At 35.1% G+C, this 18,438-nt stretch overlaps 1 protein-coding gene across 2 annotated transcripts in view; it reads right to left on the bottom strand.

The window, feature by feature from the left end:
• The window catches only part of LOC146474784 (uncharacterized), a 40,237-nt gene extending 22,096 nt beyond the window's left edge, over positions 1-18,141 (bottom strand). The window contains exons 1-10 of one of the 2 annotated variants that reach the window (XM_085116523.1): positions 18,002-18,141; positions 9,651-9,819; positions 7,523-7,597; positions 6,234-6,359; positions 5,796-5,867; positions 5,471-5,579; positions 4,694-4,845; positions 4,271-4,315; positions 3,230-3,352; positions 2,013-2,129 (exon numbers count right to left, since the gene is read on the bottom strand). In XM_085116523.1, coding sequence (XP_084972649.1) covers positions 2,013-2,129; positions 3,230-3,352; positions 4,271-4,315; positions 4,694-4,845; positions 5,471-5,579; positions 5,796-5,867; positions 6,234-6,359; positions 7,523-7,597; positions 9,651-9,746 — 915 coding nt within the window. In that variant the 5' untranslated portion in view covers positions 9,747-9,819; positions 18,002-18,141. Of the gene's footprint in view, positions 1-2,012; positions 2,130-3,229; positions 3,353-4,270; positions 4,316-4,693; positions 4,846-5,470; positions 5,580-5,795; positions 5,868-6,233; positions 6,360-7,522; positions 7,598-9,650; positions 9,820-18,001 lie in introns of those variants that run through there. The other variant, XM_085116522.1, reaches the window with a different exon arrangement.
• Between the last annotated feature and the right edge of the window lie 297 nt (positions 18,142-18,438).

The raw sequence follows: 18,438 nt of genomic DNA, 5'->3' as shown, positions 1-18,438 counted from the left end.
TACAGCAAAACGATTGCAAACAAACTTCCAATGAACATTGGCAAAACACCACCACTTTCCAGTGTTTATACACAACTTCTGCAAAGCATTAGACAATACTTAATTTATATTAATGAAGGCTCCGTTGGATTATTCAATAAAACTCTTGAACACCCATTCGTTGTCTATTGCTCGTACATCAGCTAATACGTCTTACAGAGCTTAAACCACCACTACCTTTATCAGTCGGTACACTGCGAATTATTTTCCTCCGGTATTAAGCACGTGGCGTGATATGATCGCTGTGCAAACTTTACAATATATTTTTCACAGTCAGTTTTACAATGACGTGATCAGCGAGGCATTTCCTAACAGTATGAACTGCATATATTTTGCGCATGCATAATTACATTCACTCAAAATATAACAAAAGAAATTCAAAATCGCCCTTGCAGAAATGAAAGCTGAAAAACGAAATAGCGCACTACAGAATATTGCTTAACGGCCTTCACAAAATGATCGTACGTCAGGATTACATCTATGGGCTTCAAGTTGTACAGCACAATCAACAAGGCTAAAAGATAGCAACAGCCGCAGCTTTCAAAAGAATGGTCACACTCCGTAAGCTAAACATGAGAACAACATTGTACAGCGCGATAAACACCGCTACAGGAAAGTGCGGCTCAATACCTTCCACTTTAAAAGTAATGCTTTCTTAAGCGTCTCGATCACAAACTTTCAAGACGGAATCGTGTTTGATTTCCTCCTCACAGACTACAGTAACAACTTGAACTGCTCCTCATGTAGGACCAAATTTCAAAATAGACTTTTCGATGTAAGGGATATCGTGGTTCTAATTTAAATATTAGACATCGTCTGCAAATGGAGTATGACAGCTGTTTGTTTGCACGCGAAAGTGTAAGCAAACTTCTACTAAATCCTGTCTAAACAACGTCAAAAATAAAAAGTTAATGGTTAATTTTCCCATAAAAGGGAAAAATTATCAGATCTTCTAATAATAAGCATGTGATTTAACTATTAAAAGCACTTTAAGCAATCACAATTTTTGGTGTTTGCCCGACAATGGAGAGGTTATTTAAATATACCAAAGCGAAAGTATTTCCTTGGAAGAACAAATTTTCCTGTGGTAGGAAACGTAAACGGAAGTGCCAATTTATAGATGGAAAACTAGAATGGCGCTGTGAGAAAAAACATCAATTTCTGGGTGGTAAAACTACTAAAATATTAATATGAAAGCTATTGACCGTGAACAGCAAGACCGCCATTGTTATGGAAAAATTAATAACAATACAACTTAAGGTTTCATGAGACATCCTGCTTAAAAACAATCGTCGCGCACATTTTTAGTGTAAAGAGAGTTTGAACACGTGATGTTTCACGTGTGTAGCTTCGTGGAAAACTGATACTATTTCAGGAGATACTGTCATATTTGTCAAACAAACTTTTCAGTATTGAAAATGGTAAAATATGAAAACAAACACAAGAAAGAACTGGCCTAGTGGTTAGGGGCGCCGGACGCGTAATCTGGAGGCCCCCGCTCCAAGGCCAGGCTTTGTAAATAGCCAACTTATTTGCCTTCCACCAATTGGGATTTATAACAAATGTTATTTTCAGTTTGCATATGTATTTATTTCACTGGTTTATAGTGTCATTTCTTTTTGTTTTTATTCTTTTTCAATTGAACTGTTATACTCTGGTTGTTTTCATCAAGAGATCATAACAAAATACTACAGTACCACAACTGTACCTTTTATCATTTTAATAAATTATTCATTCATTTGTTGGCCTTTACGCCGGGACCGACAAAATTGTCTGTACTAACGAGGTGTCCTTAGTTATACTATTATCCAAAATGATGGCGAGATTTCGTCAAATTTATCATTTTCGTTATTTGGTGCATTTCTAAACATATTTCCCGCCCCGGAGAGGGGGGGGGGGGGGGGGGCGGGGGAATCCACTGTACATGTGCATGTAAATTCAGAGGTGAGTATCTCTATGCTGCACTAAAGTACCTGGTTGTTTAGAGCAGCCACGTGCAATGCTGTGTTTCCTGAGGCTGTGCGCGCATCTATTGCCGCTCCATAAAACAACAGATGCTCCAAGTGCTGAACAAGCCCATTTTTACAAGCCTGAAGGGAGACAAAATTAACAGAAAATAAATGAAAAATGTACTGCAGGTCCAAAATACTGCAATCAGTAAATAAACCCCTTTGGGCGGCTGATCTATCGGAGGATAATGCCAGAGGCTGGAAGATTGTCTGAAAAATGAACAGTTGAAGCGAAGCTTTGTGGGCAACTGTGAATTTTTAGGACAATCTTTAAGCCGAGGGCATTATCCTCCGGTATACCAGCAAGCCGAAAAGGGGATTATTTATTTCATAGCCATCCAATTAATTTCTGAAACACTGGCGCTTCACTGTGGAAAAGTTTAAGTTTAAGTTTTAGTTTAAGTTAAATAATGCTTTGTCATGCTAGTATATGTACAACAAAAATGAAATTGCAAAAGATATAAAAAGCGCATGACCGGAGAATAATTGGGGGAAACTAAATTCCCATACAAAGGATAAAAGATAAAACAACAAGTAATGGCCACGGCATGATTGCAGCCAGACAAATGCAAACTAACTAGCTTACTTGATTTTATTAAACTGTGATTGGATTACAACAACTAAGACCTAAAACTGCGACCTTCTCAAAAAAAAAATAAAAAAAGAAAAAGAAAAGAAAAACAGACAACTGTTATCGCCTGATAACTGCCGTCCGATTATGTACCACACCGAAATTAATCAGTGGGTTATAATTTGCTTAATATTCCTTTACACAATATATGCCCCAACATCAACATAAATAGTCTTCACCATTCTCCATGTATTCCAGTTGGGAGACTTTGCTTAAAAATCAAGACAAGACAGTTATTTTACAGTATAGGTGATAATTTTGCTTTCTTTACCTGCACTGGAGAAATTCGATTCTGGTCACTATACATGTACTTATAAGCACATATTACTGTTTTGACTACATCCACACATGATACTTGGACTACCTGAACCATTAATTTTCTCCTTAGGCTACTCTACTCTCATGTGGTGTTTTCTCCCAAAAGCAGCTGGAAATGATTAGCCTACTGTACATGTAAATGTACACTTGGGTTAAATTGGACCTCATCAACTTAGGAGCATACAGGTTGCCATTTGTAAATGGAGAGGAAAGTCTGGAGACATGTGATTACCAAATGTATTTCCTGCATTCCTTGATGATCAGAGATGTGTATTTCAGAATGATCATTGAGAAGAATCTCACAACAGTATGGATCTCCACCATGAAGTACAGTGTAGAAAAGTGGGGTGAGTCCCTGCAGGGTAGAACAGATACGTTTAACAACATTAATTTGCTTCTACAAAGTACATGTATCTATTGAACTTTGCCAAAACTGCTCGCCATTATCTTAAAGGCAGCTGCTCGAGCTTCATCGATAATTACACTGTACTGAGCTACATGTACACAGTCTTGCAAAATCCAAAAGATTCCCAATAATATTACCACCAAGGCTTTTATGTACAAGTAATACTCAGAAGGGTGACCAGACATCTTTTTCTTGAGACATGGGAGAAAGGTTTATTGTGTGTGTAACAATAATAAATATCAGTAACGAGGGAAGTACAAATCCTTCAACCCTGGTAACATACACTATACCCAGTAAAGAGGATTACCTTATGATTTTTTTTTTTTGGAGGGGGGGGGGGGGGGGGGGCGAGGTGTAGAGGGTTGCAGTGGGCAGACATCCTACATGTATGAACACCCACTTTTCGAAAAAAGTCAGTGAAAATTCACCTAATTCTTTCACATTACTTTCACAAGAGACATGCATCTTGGACATGTACGTCTTTAAAAAGGTGACTTTTAGTGACTTTTGTCGAAAAGTAGGGCATCCCTGGATGGCTGGATTCCCTTCTACAGCCTGTAGCTAACACCCTGATTTATGGTAAAACCCAGCTGACAATCACTGGCTGTCCAAAAAATTTGGTCGTACATGTATAGTAATAACACATTGGTGGGGTTAGCAAGGTTTGGCAGAAACAGTGTACTACAGATAAGAAACAAAACTTATCATGTAAAGGGTTTTGGTCAAGGCAAATGCACGAAGCTCATTATCATGAAGCAGTGGTATAAATACATGTAGAGTGGTCATAAGGGGATGTTCCACTTTTCAGTTACATGTACTGTACATTGCATAATCAATTCATAAAGCCCGTAAAGCTACTATCCTCACCTTGGTATCTTTGTAATTTGGTGAGGCTCCAAAGTCTAACAGAGTCTGGAGAGAACATAACAACAATCACAGTGATCATGTTAACCTGTGTCACATGTCAATCATGAATCATGTATTTATATTCAAAGTGACACAGGCATACTCGGAAAAGAAGGAAATCCGAGTGGTCCTACGTGTATCAGGAGTCGAACCTAAGATCTTCCGATTACTAGTTCGAATGCTTTAATAATCGGAAGGTCTTAGGTTCGGCTCCTGACAGGAGCACTCGGATTTCCTTTTTTCCAAGTATGCAGGCCTGTGTCACTTTGAATAATACATCATTCTCGTTCACTCACCGGGCTTAAAAAAAGTATACCATCACATTAATTTTATTTCATGTCAATCATACACTAAATGACAAGCAGTATCTGCTACATGTAATACCTTAACAGAGGCTGCCTGGCCAGACGCAGCAGCTTTGTGCACAGGTGTCAGCCCGTCCCTTGTTCTATAGTCCAGGAGAGCTCCTCCATTCACCAGTATGATTATCATGTCACAGGCATTTTCTTTCGTTACAGCTACGGACAGGGGGGTTTCTAAAAATTCAACAGAAATAATTTCTGTTATTAATGTACATGTACTTGTACATTGTATGTGTATCAAAGGCACTTTTACTATGTCCACACATACATAGTGTTTTGTTTACAAGTGCAACTTTTCTCACAACAGATTGCCAGTTACTTTCAATTCCAAGAAAACAAAGCAACGGAAGGCTGCATTGTCTACCATAAAGTTTTACTCTGAAAATTCAAGAATATTTGATCAGACTTTCTTTAGGTAAATCTGTAAACTTCACAATTTCTTTCAAAGTTGACACTCAGAAGAACCTGCCATTTATATGGACGATAGTAAGTACAGTGTAAGTAAGTAGAGGCTTTATTTATAGAGGGTAAGGAAGCTCTATCCTTTTCCATTCAATTTCCAGTAGAAAAACCTGACTCAAATTTAGCATGTTTCTCCAGTTGTTTTTCCTTATGACTATTTTTGAAACATTCAGAATGTTTTAGCCAATGGTTGCATGAACTGAGAGAGCAAAGAGGCAAAAATGTGGAGATGCAAGAGGACACTTGTAACAGCTACCAAAAACAGAAGGCAATACATAATTATAATACAGTTGTACAAGTAGTGTTCCTCACAGCACTCAGTGACAATTTAACTTGCCTCCACTTCTGTCATCCTGGAAGTTGGGATCCATTCCTTTTTCTGTGAACTTAGCAACCTGACCAAATGCATTTGAAGAGACCAATTCCAGAAACCTTCTCTGATTTACCTTGTGTTTGGAAAAAGCATTAAGAGATTACACAATGTACTTTACTAGATAGATAGATAGTTTATTAATCAAAAACCTTGCAGCCACAGGCTGAATTACGTTTGATTTACAATAAGATATATAAAAATGAACGAATGACAATACAGGGCTAGAAAAAGCTAATATAAGTTCAAATGATAGCAAAAAAATTACTGTTGTTGCATGCTTGTCTCTAACCTTTGAATTCATTTTTTGTAGAGCTTTTGGTTCATACACCATGGAACGGTACACTCTTCCCTTAGCCTTGAACTGAAGGGAAAAAAGAAACACAAAACAACATTTATAAATCCTGTAACATGGAAATTTTCACATTATGGAAAATTACAGTTGAATCCTTCATCCATGAATACGTGCAAACAACACACAAGCACACACAAGCTTTGAAATGACAGAAAGATGCAACAGCAAACTAAGATACCCAATTCAACAAAGTCATACAGCTGTAATTTTAAAATCGCAGCACCTGTATGCAGACTACTTACATATACGTACATGTACATACATGTACATGTACAGCCTCCACATACAACTATAGCTCCATTGTGCATATGTTGCATGTAAGATAATGACTGTAATGGAACAATATAAATGCACTAAAATCTATTTGCCACCTACCTCAAGAACTGGAGGGGTACCCTTCAGAGGGTAATCAATGAAAGGCCTTTCTTCTTCAAGAAACTTGCCCGACTTCCCATTGCAGGGTGGGTCATAGAATCCAAAATTCAGGACATCTTTAACACCCTGACAATTAAAATCATGGTTTCAGTAAACAGGGCTGCCATTAAAATTTTCAAAACTGACTCTACCAGGAAAGTACAGTTATATGTAGCTTGTCATACAAGCTAAAGAAAGCTTTCCATTCTTATTTATTAGCCTTTACTCCTGAAGATGCTCTGACAAAAGAACTAGTGCTTGAAACGGCAGGGCCTAAGGCCTGTAATTCTTGAAATTCCCAATAACTTACCAGGCCTTTATTTAATAGAGATTAATGATTTAAAATTTTCATAATTTAAGGCAGCATATTGACATGTTTGAACTAAAAAAACACTAACCAATGTACTAAAAGATACTTGAAGTATTAGGTCCACACATGAAAACTTACTGTGTGTACACTGTATGTGTATAATGATTTTTGTTATTATAATTATTCTTTTTTATTTATATATTTATTTATCATTATTATTATTATTATTATTATCATTATTATTATTATTATCATTATTATTATGCGCAGTAAAACTATCTGTATGCACAGTATAAGAAGCACCACAGGGCGCATAGCGTAACCTGTGAGCCAAGCGAAACTTAAAATAGCACGTGAATAAATCAATAAAATATACATACATATAGAAAAAATATAAAAAATATAAAAATATATAAAAGTCAGTCTAAAAATATAAAATATATAAAAATATCTAAAAGTCATAGTTTATATAAAAACTGTTATTATTATTATTATTATTATTATTATTATTATTATTATTATTATTATTATTATTATTATTATTATTATTATTATTATTATGATTATTATTATTATTATTATCCTTATCCAGCTAATACAAGGGTACTCCAATTAATACATTTTATCTAGTGGATAGTGACTCATCCTCTGGATTTACAAATAAAATGTCTGCTCTTTGAACAACTAGGGCCAGCTTTTGAATCTCTTTTAATACCAATTATTTTACACTTCTACAATGTAGCTTATAGGCTCAGTTGTCAGACAAAATTTTCAAGACAAGATTAGAGTTGTATCCAAAGAAAGTGACAGTCCCTGTAAATTAATATCAATGATTGGCATCTGAACAGTTAAACATCTGCATGCACACAGTAGCTCAACTGACTGTACCTACAGGCGTGCGTTTAAGTGAACTACATTGTATTGAGCAGCAGATTCTCACCTTGTTCAACTCATTATTAATCACTTGAAGTTTGGCATTCCACACCTTGTCATGAACATCAAAATGATAAAGTTTCTGAAATTTTAACAAATGGCAAGTTAAGTTGCATTTGAGTCAAAGTTGTTTATTACCTACATGTAGACAAAAACAACTACAGCTGTAGAGAAATACTGTACATGTAAGTACAGTATCCTGCCCCTCCCCCAATGGGCTGCAAACTCATTAGGGGTTACATGCACATACACGTGTGATAGATGTTCCTTCATTAGGTTAACAGGTACATGCACACTGTACATTGTACATGCATGCATGCATGGTTGAAATGGGTAAAAGAGGGCTTAACAATGCAACCTTAGAGATAAAAAAACAGGCACAATACAACACTGATGAACAACTGCTGAAAGATGACGACATGATGACAACTACACATACAGTGTACTTCAAGTACGAGTAGGTTTACATGTTTGGGAGCAGGGGGTATTCCCATACAGAAAAGGGCGTGTGATTGTTATGGTTCCAGGGGGTAAATGTGCAGATTGGTGCTGCTTTACATGTAAATAGGATCCGCTAAAACTACATGTAATTAGACTAGTGGCCTTCGTTAGAGTCATGGCCGCACATACATCTTCTTTGGTATTACTTGCAAAAAATGACAAGAATTACTTATAAATCAAATGCATTTGGTAACGCTCAGAGATAAAAATTAATACATTTATGAACCACGCAAACAAAATAATGAGATTCTGGTACACATATCTTCTTTTAGCCTATTTAAATAGCTCTCAAAAACTACCTGCAGGTCCCAATTTTTTTTTCAAATTAATGTACCAGCAATTTGTGTTGGTGCATAAAGTTGTTTTTGTATAAATTTGTTACATGTAGTTTTAATTTTTTTTTTTTTCACGTCCATCCTTTTTTTTATGTGTGTGGAAGACAGTGTCCCCCTTCCCGATACCCCTTCTTCCCAGATCATGCCCCTGCAACAAACTACATGAATGCATGATTTTACTGGGGTTAAACGACAAAAGACTTATAAAGTACATTGCATGTAACCTACTAAAATTCACTGAATATATTATAATCCGCTTATTATAATTATTTAAACACCTCCTGTCTTGAATTTAAATATGAGAAGAAATGAGACAAAACAATCACTGTAGCACTTAGTGGGCTTAATTTTATGCAACTCATAAACAAAATAAAAGTAAACTTGGTATAATATTATAATTAAAATTTAATGAAAGCAAGAAAAAGCTACCTCTGCTCGCAGGGTAAGGAAAAGCTAGAGCAAAAATCAAAATCATCCAATTATTGATCTCTATTCAAAAGTTACAAATTAGCGCAATTCAAATGAAATCAACAAAAATACATGTAAAGATTTCCCATAATAATTTACTTCTCTCACATAATACACACAGATCTCTTTGTGTGAATGGTCACAGAATGATACTTAACAAATATGGTAGCCTAAAAAAGTTAATAATTATAGATCACACAACAGGGGTCCAATGCTTAATTACAAATTTTACCATTTTCAGAAAATCAAAACAAGAAACAGCTGCAAGAACATTGCAAGTTTAATTTTCATTTTAAAACAAGCATGCAGAATGTAGATGCAGTATTAAAGGTTGTACAATGATAACCTAAAACGACTGCAAAAATTTAAAAAAAAAAACAATAATAACGAATTGAACACTTCATGAATACATGTAGTCATCGAAAAGAAATTAAATATTATTAAATGATGTGTCAACTTAAATATTGCATTCTGTCACGAGAACATTATTTTGCCAAAGCATTATGATGTTAATTATGAAGAAACTGTCAGGCTTGCCCAGAGGCCTAGGTACATTGTATACATGTAACATTCACTTATTTTAAGTGCTTTTTGAGGTGGAAAAGACAACATTGACTGAATGCCAAAATGGACTGTTCAAAGTTCTTTGTACCAAATCAAAGAAGTTAGTAAGGAAAGAACTAGTGACTCTTTGCTTGGTTTAGTGAGAATTCAGGTTTAAACAAAGTTTCAGTTGTAGCACATGTGTCATGATTCTACTGTTAGCTGTTTTCAATCTACACAATATTTAAACATCATATATGCACAAGATAGAGTTAGTGATTTTCTTACATTGACTTTTCTATCTGGCAGAGAGACCAACACTTCCAAACTGCTTCGTTCTTCTTCTGAACCTCCATTACATTCCAACTTTAAATTGTCCTTCATTGTGATATTATTGCTGGTTTACTATCCATCACAAATGAACATGCTTGACACAAAGTCGTAAAGAAAATTTTGCCTGTAGAGAACAAAAACACAACACCATGATCACAAATGTAAGGTTATAATATGCAAATGAACAAGTTTACAATAATCAATTATGCAGCTGTGTACAAGTCATGCAATTTTCTTTTTTTTTTCTTTTTTAAAGGGGATCAATTGTGTACACTTAATCAACTGTACAATTGAATAATGTACAACTGTAACTAATAAATGGGCACCATGTAAGTATCGTATCCTGATAATAAACAGTCTAGAAAATCATAAAAATCGATCATATAGTATCAGGCACGTGGGTGACACTAATCTGGCATTCACCTATCAGGTCCAACAACAGTGTAATCATTCTATCAGGAAATTGTTCACTTAAATTAGTAAGAATTGGCCAGGGTTCTTGTTGAGCTGTTTTAATTTTAATTAATAGCCAGATGGGTAACTGGAAAACTTCTAATCTGCAGATTTTGCAAACAATAATTCTACAGAAAATGTGTTGTGGTTATGATCTGTCTTTTGATAATGGAATCATTTTACACAGAAAAGAACGAATCTCATATACAAACTGTACACCGAGATGCATATCATGAATTCATAACTTTTGGTGTAAACTCAAAGTACACATTCTCTACTTTATTGTACATAGGTCACACAGCCACTCCAGGTGTTTTGTACATTAGGGCTGGTACATGTATAAGGGCAAAGATTACAAGTACATGTATTCCTTAAACATTTAGTAAAACAGTGGGATAAATTAAAAAAGGAGAAAACAAATATAAAAATATTTTAGAACTCCTTGTAAGCGAATGGTAAAACACGAGTTACACCTCAAGTAATGAGGCAGTCCAGTAGTGAAAAACTTCAAACTTGGAAAGTTGAAAGGCTTGATTTCTACAGATCTTTGCGGTAAATACACTGTACAGGCAGGTGACATGTGGCAATACACTGTACATCACGTGAGAAAATTTAGATGAATGAACTCAGCTATATTTGTACAGCACATTGATAACAAATTAATTTTAAACCATTCTGTACATTTTTCTTAACAAAATATCTGAAGAAATTTCCACCATTTCCTTTTAGTTATTAGGTTAAATTGATCTACACTGTAGTAGCAAGCAATTTGTCAAATCAAGCACACACTAAAGTTTGATGCCACTAAACTTGGATGAGTCAAACTCATCTATGTAATTATAATTTTTTTTTACAATGTGTATACATTGTACAGTGCACTGATAAGGGCAACAAATTAATTTTAAACCACTCTTGAAACAATTTTTTTTTCTTAACATAAATCTGGAGACACCATTTCCAGATTAAATTAAATAGTTGTATAGGGTCCGTGCACACTTCGGCCAATCTAATTTTTGATTTTTCCAACCAAAACGGAAAAAGAAAAAATTACTTATCCTTATCATATTTACATATTTTAAAGTACAGAATAACATAGAAAAAACAGAAAATGGTCAGGAAAATCGATCATTTTTCCATTTTCTAATTTTGACGTTAAATTCAAAAATACAAAAAATACTGTTAACGGCTAAAAACTATTTTGCTTCTTTATTATTTTTTTTGTTATTGTTGAAAAGTGAGAAAAATAAAGTAATCTCCGAGTCCTAGATAATTTTTCTATTTTTTCCGTTTTTCCCCCAAAAATAGAAAAACAGAAAAATGAAAAAACGATATTTATTCACACCATTTTTTCATTTTTTTCATTTTGTTCAAAAAATGAAAAAATAGAAAAATGGCATAGATATCGTCTAATTAATTTTCCACTATTCTATTTCCACATGAAAAATAGGAAAATGTCACAAGAACTTTTTTTTTTTTTTTTTTTTTCATTTTAATCGATCGACAGTATGGTGGATATTACTTAAACCAGGAACGGAAACCAGGAACGGGAACCGGGAACCGGGAACGGGGAACGGGGAACCAGGAACCGGGAACGGAGAACGGGGAACAGGTGTCCGGGAACGAGTGTACAGCGGTAATCCCTATAAGAATTTGCTCTTTAATGCAACTTAAATAGCGCCTTTAAGGTTTAAGTTAGATTTTTTGGCAGATATTCAGGGTTAAGTTTCATAACGAAATTAACAGTGATTGTCAGTAAAAATCAAAGAAATCGTGGCTACGGTCAAAAATCGATTTCGCTCATACTTTGTCAGTTTGAAGGCCTAGGTAAGTAACTGAAAGATATACAGTTACTTTTTTTTTTTTTTAATATTCTATATAACGGCAGAAAACCACGAAAAACGGTCACCCTACGGAAGCTCGGATTTTACCTCGCGAGAACTCGAGATTTTCACTTTTCAGCTTCTCGCTACACAGACGTTTACATAGCTGCGAATCTTTCCTAGGTATAAATGAATACATTGATTCTTCGTTTGTCAAAACATAGCAATTACTTTCATCTTTGCTCGTTTGTGAGCGAACTGAGCTCGGATTAAGTAGACACACTTTTCTCAATTACGCAAAAGTCTAAATAGCCCAAACTCAGAGAGGTAAAAAGCTGACCGGTAGTGGCTCAAATGTTCCGCTATTTTAACAAAGAACATTTCAGTCATTGACTTTCAGGTTTGCGGTTTTAAATCTTAAGGATCAAGCAGCTCTTTTGCGCGAACGCCGATCAAAGTTCAATAAAATTATTTTCCGCGACTTTGAAATCTAAAGACAGGACCCGGCAGACGGCTGAAATCGAGCCTACACACGACACAGACGAGCGACTTGGCTTCCAAACTGATATTTACATCCGTTGATTTAAAATAAGTCATATTCTAAAATATCTTACTTAACGATGTGCCAGATTCCCCGGTTAATAAAGCCTGGAAAAATTAAATTTTTAAAATTTTATTAAGGATGAGAAACTTTATCAGCCTTCGATAGCAAATCGGAAGTAACTGTTCCTGCGAAATGCAAATATTGCATCGTTCTCTTATACGCGAAAGTCGTAGATTTCAAAGCCGCTGAATTGTAATCTTATTGAACTTTGATAGACGTTCGTGCAAAAGTGCTGCTAGATCCTAACGATTTAAAACCGCAAACCTAAACATCAATGAGTGAACTTTTTTTTTTTTTTTTAATATCAGAGCATTTGAGCCACTACCGGTCAGCTTTTTTCCTCGCTGGGTTTGGATTATCTTAGATTTTCAAAACTAAAGCCTGGTTCACACTAGCAACATAATGACATATTAAACAACATAATCGCTTAGGTCGGTAATGTGAACACTGACATAAAGACATAAGGTTAGGTGAACAGAATACTTTAAATATGGCGAAAGAAATGCTTGTTTTCTTTGCGATGATTTGTTTCTTTTTCTTCGACGACGCCGAGTGAAAAAAATTGCTAGAAGAAAAGAGTGGGTGCGTCCAGTATTTCAGGACTGCAACCTTCTTCCACGCGTTTTCTTTTTTCGTTTGGTCTTTAAATTCCTTTATGCTTTTATCATAATCATACAATATTGGATAAGTTCGAACCGCTTCAGCAAGTTTTTCTTCATCTACACGAGCCGCACCAAGGCCAATAAATTCTCTACGTCATGTCTGTCAACTCCACAGTAGCCGCCATATTAAAAATTGTGCTAATGCAAACTGGGTTCGACAAATCTTGTGGCGCTCTGATTGGTTCTTTGTTATGTCGTTATGTCACTGATTATCACGCTTATTTCAGCCGAAATATAACATCATAACGACATAGCCATAACGACAGAAGGAACGTGCAAGGAAAAGATCATTTTTTTTCCATATGTGGTTATGTCCATGTCATTATGTTGCTATTATGTCATTATGTCTACATGTTCACACTACAAAAATAACGACATAATGACCTTTTTTGTGTCGTTTTGCTTATGTCGTTATGTCGTTATATCGCTAGTGTAAACCAGGCTTAACTGTATATCCTTCCGTTACTTACCTAGACCTTCAAACTGACAAAGTATGAGCGAAATTCTTGACCCTGGCCACGATTTCTTTGATTTTTACTGACAATCACTGTTAATTCCTGTTATGAAACTTAACCCTGAATATCTGCCAAAAAATCTAACATAAACCTTAAAGGCGCTCTTTAATTGCCTTAAATAGCCTATTTTGAATTCTTAAAGGGATTACCGCTGAACACTCGTTCTCAGACTCCCGTTCCCCGTTCCCCGTTCCCGGCTCCTGGCTCCCGTTCCTGGTTTTAGTAACATCCATCATATTTCAATTTCAAACTTACGATCGATTAAAATGAAAAAAAAAAATTCGGTCAAAATCCTTGTGGCATTTTTCTATTTTTCATGTGGAAATAGAATAATGGAAAATTGGACGATATCTATGCCATTTTTCTATTTTTTCATTTTTTAAACAAAATAGAAAAAATGAAAAAATGATGTGAATAAATACCCTTTTTTCATTTTTCTGTTTTTTGTGAAAAAAACGAAAAAATAGAAAAATGATCTAGGACTCGGAGATTACTTTATTTTTCTCACTTTTCCAACAAAAACAAGAAAATAAAATAGTAGCAAAATAGTTTTTAGCCGTCAACAGTATTTTTTGTATTTTTAAATTTAACGTCAAAATTAGAAAAATGATCGATTTTCCTGACCATTTTCTGTTTTTTCTATGTTATTCTGTACTTTAAGATATGTAAATATGATAAGGATAAGTAATTTTTTCTTTTTCCGTTTTGGTTGGAAAAATCAAAAATTAGATTGGCCGAAGTGTGCACGGACCGTATAGTACTGCAACCGGAAGAACTTTGTTAATTCAAGCACACATTAACGTTTGATGCAAGTAAATTCAAATGAATGAACTCATCAATATTTTTATACAGTGTACTGATCACCTGACAACAAATTAATTTTAAACCATTCTGCACATTTTTTCTTGACAAAATAACATCTGAAAAAATTTGCACCATTGTTGATTCAAAATCACACCAAGGTTTGATGAACGTAAAATTGGATGAATGAACTCATCTACATGTATATTTTCACAGTGTGTTAATACAGTGCACTGATTTAATAGGGCAACAGATTAATTTTAAAGAAGTCAACACATTTTTTCTAAACACAAATCTGGTGAAATTTGCACCATTTCCTAATTAAATGAAATTGATGTTCAGGCTGTAGTAGCAAGCACTTTGTCAATTCAAGCACACACTAAAGTTTGATGCAAGTAAATTCAAATGAATGAACTCATCAATATTTTTATATGTACATGTAGTGTATTGATCAGGCAACAATTTTAAACCACTCAATACATTTTTTCTTAACATAAATCTGGAGAGATTTGCAAGTTATTTCGTTACCAAATTTTTAAATAGATGTAGTAACAAGCACTTTGTCAATTCAAGCACACAATAGAGTTTGACTGCTGAGAGATGATCAAAGATACCACCAAATTTATCTTTCAAAAGCAAGATGATGTAAATATGGCACCCCAGTTTTATATTGTCTCCCACTTTCTTTTTTGTACACCAACAAGATGCTATATGTACATGATTATGCATACATGCTACAAGGAAACCAGTTTTGTACACACCTGTAACGAGACATCCTTCGCTTCACATTTCCCAAAGAATTTCACAAATTTCAGGAAGAAAATCACATTCAGGTTCTTGTTAACACTCTTTGAGCAAAAGGACACTGACAAGTCAAAACCCCTTAAAACAACTTGTTTCCCATGCTAATATTGTCAACTGACAAGATCAATATCTGCCTTGACAGAACCTCCTTCTATTTATTGAGTATACTGTTGCTGCCAAATTATGGACTATTACAGCCAAGGATAGAATGTAATTGATACCAATAAACAACCAAGATGTACAGATCTCAAGGTTAGAGTTTTCAAGAAAGAAAAAACACTATGTGCAATAGACACTACATGAGAATGTCCAATACATGTATGAAAAGATTTTTTCAATTAAAGCTATTAATAAACTTTTGTAAGAGCAGACTGGCAATGTAGTTAAATCATCCCTTTAATATTATAAATTAAATAAAATGAAAGGAAATTACTTTTATTAAGGAGATAGTGAACCTGGGTAAACTAGTTTGATAGGCCTCGTGAATTTGGCCAACACTTGGCTCTTAATATATGAGCTGTGGAAATAAGCAGGGTTGCTATATTTAATAAGTAACCAACAAGTCGCAAATTCAAAGTTTAAAAATGACGAAAAAATGCCCTTTAAGTTGTTATTTCATACATGTAAGTTCCTGACCAACACACTGTGAAATTACATCATGTTATACAAGCCAGCTTCTTCTAACTTCAATGCCAAGCCCTGACTGATTCAGGGAGCTGTCATTAGATCGGGATCTAATTTACAAGGTAAAAGATTGAGTTTGTATGCGTGTACAACTTGAAAATTACAAGTCCATGGAAGTCGTGTTTCCAGAGCCTCCAGTCCTTTCTGTTGCAGACCATTTGCAAAGAGGCTCTGGGAACTGATTAAGCCATCATTAAAGGTTTTGAAAGATCAACAAAAAATTTTTTCTTCCAGAAAAAAAGTAGCCTAGGATAAACTAAAGAAAGTCCAACAGCACTGTTGTCATTAATTAATATTGCTGTCACACTCTCAGTAGCTGATCATCTTCAACGCAGTTGCCAGCCACAACAGTCGGTTGCCAGTAGCAAGATTGTTTTAAGATGTACCGATAATGAACTATCACAATATGCCCTATATTTGAAGTCCTTCATCTGTATACCAGGCTGCTTTTCTGTTCTCGTACTAATGATCCAAAATGGCCAAATTATACTAGAAGACACATAATTTATGTAATGTACCATCACATCCATACATACACATAGATAAACTGATGTAACATAGATTTTAGAGGTCAACTGTCTTGGGATCAAACAACCTGCTGTTATATCCACACCAAATGCAGTGATAAACATGTACTACGTGAATCAGTTGACGTACATACATGTACCCTTTTGACCGAGGAATTAGACTATCACATTGCAAGAATTCTCGTCCATTGTTACCAGAAGTCATACTGCTTTAAACTGGCATGCACTTGTATAATCAAAACGTTTTTTCAGGTTTATCCTTATCAAGCATTAATAAAATTCACAAATTAAATGGCAACTCGGAAAATTAGAAAGGTCTCTACCCATCTACCAAAACCTGTATATACCTGTATTGAGCATATAACTATTTTAAGAGCACATATGATATTCACATGCACTCCTGAAATATTCTGAATTATATAAACCCCCATTCGTCCTTCACAGCAGAATAGTGATAACAGAAATCCTGGCACGTGAATAACAAGTATTGAGTGATACTAAAATAAGTGGTATTTTACGCCTTTAGATGCCAAAGCAAACTACCTTCTCAATACAAAAGCCGCAAAGACGACATATGTACTTAAAAAATCGTGAGCTTATATCTCTGTGGCATCCGCCAACAAACTTTTTAAGCTAAAGTGATTTCCTGCAAAACATTCCTTCGTCCTTTAAGCCCGGCGAATGACTTCCATTGTTATCTAGTAACAACCGTTTCTTTGAAGCATCTAAATGAGATAGCAAAATTATCTTTGCACAATGCAGCCAATATGGCAAAATTAAAGAAACAAAATAGGCCAATATCATCGCTCTAGAAACTATCTAAGCGGCAAAAAAAAAATAATAATAAATCGGCTGCGGCGATGAATGATGAATCGACCTCGAGCAATCATTCACAATTACCAATACAAAAAATTGACCTTCGCCTCCGCAATCTGCATTGATTGAATCGCGCAAAAATAAACACATTCTTGATCTTAGAATGTAATAACATTAGGCATCCTAACTACGTAGCGAAGAACTAAAAAATACAAATGACTCTGTGAAAGACACAATTAGACATTCCGGTTTCCGATGCAGGTTTTGCGTTTCGATAACTTTTGAAAGATGAAACCTTGTAAGCTTACGTTTCGGCCGGCGCCGGAAACTATGGAAGTTTTGCGTGAAGGAAATCAGAAAAGAATCCTTGAAAACACATCAAACAATCACTAAAGCCCACGTCTATTGTAAAATTTTATCCTTCAGACATTTACTACAGCCTTACCAGGACATGGGTTACCCACAATGAAGATTCAACAACCCACAATTAGCTCTCCCACTTGGTAACGTTCTAAGGGACATTTTGAAACGCATTCACCTCAAAATCAGTGTAAAATGCAGAATACGAGCACAAGTATTTGACCTAAAACAGCTTTTATAAACGCATTTGATAAGCTTACCTTTCTTTTCCCATTGTCGACAACTCATGTAATGAATTAACTGAAGAATATATCTCCTTCAAACAAGGTGCAAGAAACGCAAATTACAGACGCCATTTTCTGTGTTCATCGCAACGATCGTATCACTTACAACTCACGTGATTCAAATTATGCAAACTGATTGGTCAATTATTTCGTGACTTGACAATATGTACTATTTTCGTTGTGTTTACCTTTTTTGCCGCGAACTCGCAAATGACAATGTTGAGCAAACAACAAGATTCGATTTCATTGCAATAAACGAGCCAATTTTCTTGAGTCATTATTTTTACCTTTACGTCACGTTCATTCCCTTCATAGCTGGTAAGAGCTGGTTTTTCTAGCCACATTCTTCAGATTCCAGGCTCTTCAAAGTTCACTTCCGGTGATTTAAACTTCACTGGACCAATAAATTTCAA

This window comes from Pavona decussata, unplaced genomic scaffold (assembly GCF_977016875.1).
Source record: "Pavona decussata unplaced genomic scaffold, jaPavDecu1.1 SCAFFOLD_87, whole genome shotgun sequence".
Classification (NCBI taxonomy): domain Eukaryota; kingdom Metazoa; phylum Cnidaria; class Anthozoa; order Scleractinia; family Agariciidae; genus Pavona; species Pavona decussata.
Note: the sequence above shows the minus strand (reverse complement) of the source record. Positions and strands in the feature narration are given on the sequence as shown.